The 9,081-nt window shown below is 39.2% G+C and overlaps 1 protein-coding gene across 1 annotated transcript in view; it reads right to left on the bottom strand.

Annotated features, from left to right (window-relative positions):
* Nucleotides 1–5,930, bottom strand: part of LOC105451954 (guanylate cyclase 32E-like) — a 31,527-nt gene extending 25,597 nt beyond the window's left edge. Inside the window, exon 1 of the mRNA XM_011692695.1 lies at nt 4,369–5,930. Within this exon, the coding sequence (XP_011690997.1) occupies nt 4,369–4,581 (213 nt within the window). The 5' untranslated portion in view covers nt 4,582–5,930. The remainder of the gene's footprint in view (nt 1–4,368) is intronic.
* Nucleotides 5,931–9,081: the final 3,151 nt, after the last annotated feature.

The following is a 9,081-nucleotide window of genomic DNA, read 5'->3' as shown; positions in this document are numbered from 1 at the left end:
TAGGGGATCCTCCGTCCGTTCGATGTACAATTAAACAGTTCAAATGAGAAAGACGGTCGAAGGTCTCGGCTAACCGATAACAGCGGACGAAACTCTGGTTTCCAGTGCGAGTTAACCATCAGAGACAAGAGAGAGAGAGAGAGAGAGAGAGAGAGAGAGAGAGAGAGAGTGCATGCATTCCGCGGTTGTTAGTGTGCTATTCAGCATGCAATATTGAATATTTTTTTGCAATAAATTATATTTTTCGCAATTTTCTTCAAAAAATATTCTACACTTAATAAATCTCTTTCATTCTTCATATTAGATAAATACACGCTTTACTCAAAATTTATATAATACCAACAGAATTTATATAATAACCAACAGAAAATATTTAATTATTATCATTATTATCATTTTTAAATTGCAAGAATTGTTATAGGATAAGGACAGACTTCAAAGAATCCCTATATATTTTTTTTTAATTTTGTAAATATACATACATTCAGAAAATTTGAGTTTTATATATTGATTATACTTTATCTCCTTTTTTAAAAAAAATTGCCAATTTTTTATTTGTTGAGTTCAAAATGGCAATGCCGATAAACAATAATTAAAAAGGCTAGGCAATCAGAAAATATATCTTTTGACATTTCTCTCGTCTTCGGAAGCGTAAGAATTTAGGCGAATGCAGCGACAAAAGAGAAAAAATAATTCGCCGGCAGCGGAGATAGGCGCGACAAACATCCGGACGGCGGAGCGCGTTAGCAAGGAAAAAGCACGTTGCTGGAGGAAATTTATGCGTGCCATGAGAAGAAGGCATCCCCGTCGGAAGAATCCGCACAAATTTGCGGTGCGATTTCTGCAGTAGGCGACGCGACGAGTGAAACTAGGTGAAAGTAAGCATAATGGTAGCTCCTTATGCCTATGCGCTCTCTTGTCCCTCACGTGCCAAGAGAAGGGCCACCTACATTCCCGTTCGATCGCCGTCTGATCCTCTCTTTCTCTATTATCTTACCGAAAGAATCGGTGCTGTCGAACGTAAGGTCTGCACGCGTGTACGTTCATGATAAACTCAACATTTACATCCTACGTAAACTTTTGTAATGCTTTTATTGCATTAATATATATCTGGAAAGTAGAACAGAAAATCAGACCACGACACATGTTCGATTTTTTTAATCCTGTTTTCCCGTCGATCGTTCGCGTGCTGGTTTCTTTCTCTCACCAGTGCGAATTAACATAAATTAGTCTGGAGGTCTCTCGACGTTCAAGTACCACTTTCCCATGCGTTCGTCCAGAGCGTGTCTGCAACGAGCGGGCGTCCTTTAAGTTGCAATCGGGGTCTCTTCTCGCGTGTGTCGTAATCCGATCGACTCAGCCGGTGGCTTCGAATTAATCGCGGAAAGGATTTATATCGACTCTCATCGAAGTCGTCTCTCATCGAAGACGGCGATCCGGGGTCTCGTGAAACTTTCCATAACGATATATAACCGCGTGGTGGACGTATGGTTTTCCGCACGGGCCGACTTTGCCGATTCGTTTCACGAGGAACCTCTGGCATCCACGGTGACTTTCACGAAAACATAAAATGTCGCGGGAGATGTGGCGTTTGGTATGATACACGACTTGTCTGATTTCACGCCAATTGAAAATAAATTCCTAACGCATCAATTAAAAAAAGCTGCGACGCACGACGCGATGCGTATGCTATTACTGTGTTTCAAATTGAGGGTATCTTTTCAATGATAACGGATAACGGAAATGTTTATCGAGTTGAATTTCGAATGATTGACTGCTCCTATTCTGGCAGATATATAAAATACGTAAAAACATAGTTTGTAAATTATTAATCCACAATATAAAAGAGGAAACATGTTCCGTTAAGTACACTCCTTCGATACATCAGCGACGGCATCTGCATTCAATACTGTAACGGAGACATCCGATCGTTCAAATATGTTACTTTCAATTTGCACGATATGTCGTAATGCAAATTGCGTTGACGAGGCACGACGTGCACGAATGTGCAGTGCCAATCCGTCTCGCTCCGGGAGATTACTTTACATAAGTTTACGCTCAGGAACGCCAATAACTTTAATCGTCGCGCGACAAGAAAGGAAGGAGGAAACGCATAGAAGCGGCGGCGTCAAAGCAAAATTCACGAGCCGTATGCGCGCGCGCGTGCGCACGCGCACACGCGCGTGTGTGCGTATGAGCTGCAGGTGGTGCGACTATACGATCGGCATTACCGGAATGTTGTTAAGTAGCTGGATTCGTGACTTTGCGGCGAAGCACGGTCGCGCATCGTTGAAGAGCCGAGGCTAATTTTCCGTGGCTCAACGTGCTTGGGTTTCTTGACTTTCCAGCTCCACGCGCGCAAATTCTTTTTAAGAATAAATAAGAGGCAGACTGACGCTGCCGCGAGTACAAATATGCGAACAACTGAGGCTTACAACGATAATTATTTCGTCGCTATAGATTCATCATGGCAATCGCATCGTGATGATTTCATTGCATTTACGTAACGATGAACGGAAGTTAGAGAAACATATGTTATAAAAAAATCTAAATTGTTTAAATACATTTAAAATACATTTCCCAATTGAATTGCTGTAATAATATTTCAGAGCATAATAAAATACAAAACGTGAAACGTTCTTATTAGTTTTAATAGACCGTTTTAAATAGCTGCGGAATATTATTAAATATAAAATCAAAATCTCAATAAGATCAAAATTTTGTAAAAACTGATATTTAAAGAAATTTATCAGGCTATACGTTGCAAGTCAAATCGGTTTTTAAAATTAAGCTGTCATTCGGCGTAACTTGCATAGAAATTTCCGGCAGTCTATAGATTAAGCTTAGTCATATCAATTAAAGTTATATAAGTTTAACACGAAGAGCCAGTGGCGAAGAAATCTAATTTGTTATAAGATTTTTTCATTTATAACTTTAGAATTATGCCAATTTAGCTTTAATACCTAAAAGCTATTCCTATGTTAAATGTTATATAATATTACATAATAAGTGTCTGTAAAGTTAGCACATTTTGTTTATTTAAAACAAAACAATAATAGTTTCAGAAGCACTTTCCAGAGTTTAAAAGAAATTATGTATAAAAAGGAATAGAGGAAAAAACAATTTTTGTTCTAATTAGAAGCTCAACTGACAATGAGTTTCATAAAATATGTTAGCATGACGTGTGTGTGGGTCGCGTGGTGGGTGCGTATACTACGATTATATCAGATCCGTTGCGCATATACTTAACGCTTAATTTCTTCTCGTATGGAAAAAATATGTTCCAGTTTTATAAATGCAATTCTGATCGTGTGAACGTTTTCTACAACGTGCAAATTTGCAGACAGATCCTGTATTTTGTCGTAAATTAAAGACCACCGGAACTGAATTTAACTAGCGCGGACATGGCGCTCTCTCTATCTCTCGCTCTCTCCCCCCCTCTCTTCTTTCTTTCATACTGGCAATATCGAATTGCACGCGGTGCGAATCGGGACCGCATTGCGTGCTCCGCCGTGACGTAGCACGCATATCGTACCAGCGCGCACGCACGCCCCAGAGCACACGGCCCGTAATTATATTGTCACGCCGCGGGTGTTCAATTTGTCGAGCGCACCTCCGCCGCCCCCAACCACCTTCGTTAGGCACCGTCGTTCTCTCGCGTCCCGCGCCGGCCGTCTCCATCGACTTCACCTTGTCAGTGCCCTACAACCCCGCCGTTCTCACGCCGGCGGAAACCGTTTTCAGCCGGCTTCTTCATCCGAGCCCGCACGAAACCCGCCGCGATAACGATGCGCCATGAGATTTCGACGATGTTCACCCCGCCCACTCCCCCTACTTCTTTCATTTCTTTCCTTTATTTAAGTTTAATGCGCAATAAATAATGGAGAATTTCTATCTTCAGATTTTAACTAATAATTATTATACTAGTCAAATTTTTTTCAATTATATTTTGCTTTATTTTATAAAAGTATGAAAACAAATTAGTAGTTCACGTCTTGTATTTCATGTCGTATTTAAAAGTTCAATGTTAGATTTAAAAAATTTTAAATATCGTACACTGTAAAATTTATTAAAAATTACACGAGCGGCAAGTGTAAAAGTCATGCGATTTATAATGGAGATATATACATTTATAACGGTATAATTTATAATAGAAGTGTATAAATTTCCATTATAAATTGTGTGACTTTTACACTTGATGCAGTTTTACATATTTCGTTTTTTTACGGTGTACATACGTTACAAAATGAGTATAATGTACTCGTTAATGCAGCATCGCTAATATCGCGTGGCTACATCGCGCTTACGCGAATAGAATCGAATCAGAGAAAGTTCTTTAAAATCAGTAAAAGCTTGCGATTCACTTACGTAACTCATCATAGGTATATTGCGAGATGCAGAGACTGTGGCCTCGACGTAGCAAGTGCCTTCTGGTCCGAAGAACGCCACAACCCCGTCGCACATCATGTCGATCATCGCTCTGGTAGCTTCGAGGGACTCTCCTCTCGTGTCGTTCCATCGCATCACCAGGTTAACATTTGGCAAAATATTCGGATCATTATTGATCTGAAACACGTTCATCAGCAGTTATTTCGTCAGCAAATTTTTTCTCTCTTTTTTAGTAAAAATAAATATGCTACCAAAAGCGGAAGAATTTCCAACGCGCAATAAAAAATATTATACATATATGCACATAATTCATGTTGAACGTCCAATCATTGTGAAAACGTAAATGATCTGGGAATATTTATATATTCCCATTCCATAGAGTTAAATGTGTCTGTTACATGTGCGTTTATTACGCATATATTCGTATATTACGATGCAGGAATAATAATTTAACAACGATAAAACCATCAAATATTTGGATGGTTTACAAAGTTTATATTAATTCTACGGCGCTTAAATAAAGCCATTTTGAAGCAATAAACTGCTATTAATTACTATATAATTACTAATTACTATATAATAGTCTCGTATTTTGCGAATATGCGATAAAAATTTACCGCAGCAAATAAACTAAGTTTGTTGGGCTACAATAAATATGCGAAAAATTGCCCGTGAATCCCGTGATGCACACGCGTCGGCCGTAATGGACAGACGATGCATCACTAATTTCCCGTCTTATTTGCCGGTATATTCATTCGTACGGCTACACTTGGTATATCTGACTCGCGTCCGCATGCGCTCGCGGTGTCGTTATGCAAATCTGAATTCCAGCGAACAATAGTTTTTCCGAGTAGAGTCACTTTGCTGGCACGCCAATTTACATGCCTGGCAATGCGAGCTGAAATTATAACCGTCGGCGGCGCACGGCCGTTGAAAAGTTCGCACGTGCAATAAATCCTTTTGCGCGCTGCCGCGCCGCGCCATCGCGGTTGCATTGTGCGCGAACGTTTAGAGCAGATCTGTGTATGCGGACCGTTCCCGCGTAGTCGGCGGAATAAATATCGCATGCGAAGTATGCCGCACGTGTGTAGATGCGGTCAGGTCGCGATACACATGACGGCGTATGAAAGTTACCGATTAATGTTAACGGAACTCAGCCGACGGGGTTCAAGTTGCGCGATTTCGCGAAGAAAGTATTCGGCTCATTCACGATGGGGACGCAGAGATATCTCCCCGGTTGCACGAATGGCATCTCGGACAGTTTTACGACACAATCTGAACGCGGCGTAAATATACGATATCAGAACGAGATAGTGTCGATTGTTATCATAGTGAAACTATACTTTGATCGTAAAATAATGTATATACCTAATATTTTCGAAATGTGAAACAATCTGTAAGCGTTTTTTAAACACTGACTTTTGCATTTATAAAAATTTAAAATCTTCAAAAATGTGAAACACGATTCACTGGTGATTAACCGGAAAGTGTGTTGTGAATCAGCTCGACAATTGTATCTTTTGTATAAACTATTGAATATTATATTTGTTTACTGGCTAAGTTGTTGCACGATGGCACGTGATAATTTATGAAATGGAATTCGTACCTAATAATTATATCAACGCCATAGATCGAGATTAGACATTCCGTAAGGGGCATTATAAAATTATACGCTATTATGCATTCATGGTTTTTCCTGTACAATTTATTACCGCTATATCCAAAGCGGGAAGGTTGCTAGTAGGAAGGTTCGTGATATCTTGTAATTATCTTGTACGATAAATTTACACGTTCTAAAGCATACGCGTGCTTTGCGGAAATTTCTTAATAGAGAGAAAGAGGTTGAATGATAATACTAAACGCGTAGGTAGAAGAATTTGACGGCTTCATCATAGTTATTCACATGAAAATTGAGTGTTTGCGGAAGAAATCACAGATCTAAAGTAATCAATTAGAATACATCAGGTACGGTGATATAGATTATTAAAAAAGTAAATGATAGAACGATTAAAGGAATAAATCGATGTAGAATATGTAAATCGTCGAGAAAATGATATTTAGTTGCTATATCACTTATAGCATAGTTTACTTTGTTTATCAGAAAACTTTTACCGTATAACTCGACGAAAATTCCGTTCACGGAATTAAAAGTGCATTTAATGTTTGGTCTTCATGTATCTTTATTATCCTAAATTAAATGGGAAGGCACTTAAATCCCTTTCCTCTTTTATTGAATATCTAAAAAAATAAAAGGAAAAACAAAATGTGTTCTTATGCTGTATCTTAGATATTTTAATAGTGTATTTAACCGCATTAAGAAAGAAAAATAAAAAATAATTCTTAATTTATATTTTAATAAACTATAATCAAAATGTACCAAATGTCTCCCCTATTCTGAGAGATGTAATCCAAGAATAGTACTTTTTTCTTCATTTTTATTTTATTTCTTGTAAATAGGTTTTTACAGACTTATCCTTGTAATTACCTTTAAAACAATCAACTTTTCATTCCATTTGAAGTTTTAATCTAATTCTAAAATTTAATAACTTCAAAACAATATTTATATTGAATACTTGCAAAAAAAGAAGTTATAGACTTCTCAAAAACACCCTTTCTTATTATTGGCTCAACTGTTAAAATGATACATTTTCTGTCGTTAAGAGTGAACACTGCAACATGAAGTTAGCAACATGAAAAAAATAAAATTTTTACATTGTCGAAATAATGGATAGGGACCAAGTCTTCTCCCAAAGGATCAAGTATCCTTAGGTTCCCCTACATCAACACGATACACGATATACAATAGCGTCGCATCAGCGCACGAATTTGTGCAGTTTCAGTTGTCAAAGCACCGTTAATGCGGTTTCAGTTTCAAAGATGCACCATGAAAAATTATTACCCCTCCCATTTGGATTGCCTTGAATTCTTGATTTTATAGTCGCCACCTGCATCCTATAATCAAATTTCTAGCATAATTTGCATGTTGATATCATATTCGCGTTCGTTCACGAATGTCATTAGCAGATTACCGCCAAATGTCATTCTTCATATGTTTCAAGCTTATTTAGCTGCTCGTTTACATCTCGCGGAGAGAATAATGTTTGCGGTAAAAACACTCGATCAAAGCAAAACGCACGCAATCTCCATAAAATAAATCCGTTTTAAAAAGGGTAAAAAAAAAAAAAAAGAAAATCAATATTGCGGAGTTCGGCGTTCCATAAGACACTTCGAGCTCTCCAATATCAGCCGACTGATTCCAATTCCTGCTTCAACGCGATATCTCATGCGTCATTAAGCGCAGCCGGGCGAAAAATTCTACTCTGCCGTGTCCCAGCGCAATGCGGTGAAAGTTCGGCGTTCCTCCTTAATCCGCGGCACGTTAAATCGACTTCCTTTATCAAGGAAGCCGGGTCAACAGTAGCGACGTTGCGCGCCGGCGCGCCTTATTATTTATTAATAGAGAAGGCGCGTGCAATTCTCACATGCCATATGCGTGTGCACGTACATTGGCCGCGCGCGAATGGATAATTATGAATGCGATTTGCGCGCTTAAAGAGCCGAGTGCGCCGCGCCCATTACGACGCGGCGCAGGCTCCCTCGCGTCGATTATGCGAGATCGCCAATTAACGCTCGTTCTATTTACTAATATACCGAACCGAGAGCGGAACTAGTTTACGTCGTGGGAGTGCGTACGGCGAGCGTGAATTCCACGATTTTTATTTACCTTTTTTTTATCTCTTTTTATCATGCGTGCCCGCGGGCAAAACCTGGGCGCAAGGTGGTGCTGTTGCACCTGCATCTGCATTGCACTTGTGATCGCGGTGAGCGAACCGGGCATTAAGCAAGACTCACATACGCTACGCTCGATCTGCATCTCACATTCTGTTCAAGATGAATTAAAAAAAAAATAACTTGATGCTAATATATATAACGGTACAAGAAGTTCTAATTTCTTGAAAGAATGTCCGAGGTTTGCAATCGTTGTCTTGTGGAAAATGGAACGGTGGATCATTAATGCGTTCACATCGCTCCGATAAAGATAATGCATTATCATATATTGAGTTTTCCAATGAAAAAGAAATACCTTTCATCTAAAATCGATTATTTTCAAATACATAATACTTTTGAAATTGTTACAATCGTAAACAAATATTTTCAAAACGTTCTTCAAATGATAGCTTCATTTTCTAATCTCGCGAAATATTCGTATAATATTCGCAGATATATTCAGCACAGAGTGAACACTTCTCGTAACGTATTACCGTTTAGAAGAACAAATTGATCAGAGTTTTAAAAATATCATCAGTTTCGTGGTACAATAATTTGCATCATTAACTACTGATAAGAGATAAAGTACTACGGCTAAAATAAGCTCTATGACGCGTGGAAACGTGCGACGCGGTTACTTGTTAAATAACACGCCGTGCCGGGGGATGGATGCCGTATCGCCGTCGTATAACATACATAGACGGCGCGTGACCGCGAACGCGCTTGTGAATCAAGCTTTATTCTAGCTGCGAACAGAGGCCGACATTGCGCGATCGCGATGCTTACTCTTGCGTGGCATATCGGAGGATATAAATAAACGGCCGCAAAGCTCGGCTCGTTTCCTGCACCTTTCGACTCGCTGAATGCGCCAGGCGTACGCCGCGAAGAGAGTCGTAATATAGGTTGCAACTGCGCGCGGTGCAT

This window comes from Wasmannia auropunctata, unplaced genomic scaffold (genome assembly GCF_000956235.1).
Source record: "Wasmannia auropunctata unplaced genomic scaffold, wasmannia.A_1.0 LD336039.1, whole genome shotgun sequence".
Classification (NCBI taxonomy): Eukaryota; Metazoa; Arthropoda; class Insecta; order Hymenoptera; family Formicidae; genus Wasmannia; species Wasmannia auropunctata.
Note: the sequence above shows the minus strand (reverse complement) of the source record. Positions and strands in the feature narration are given on the sequence as shown.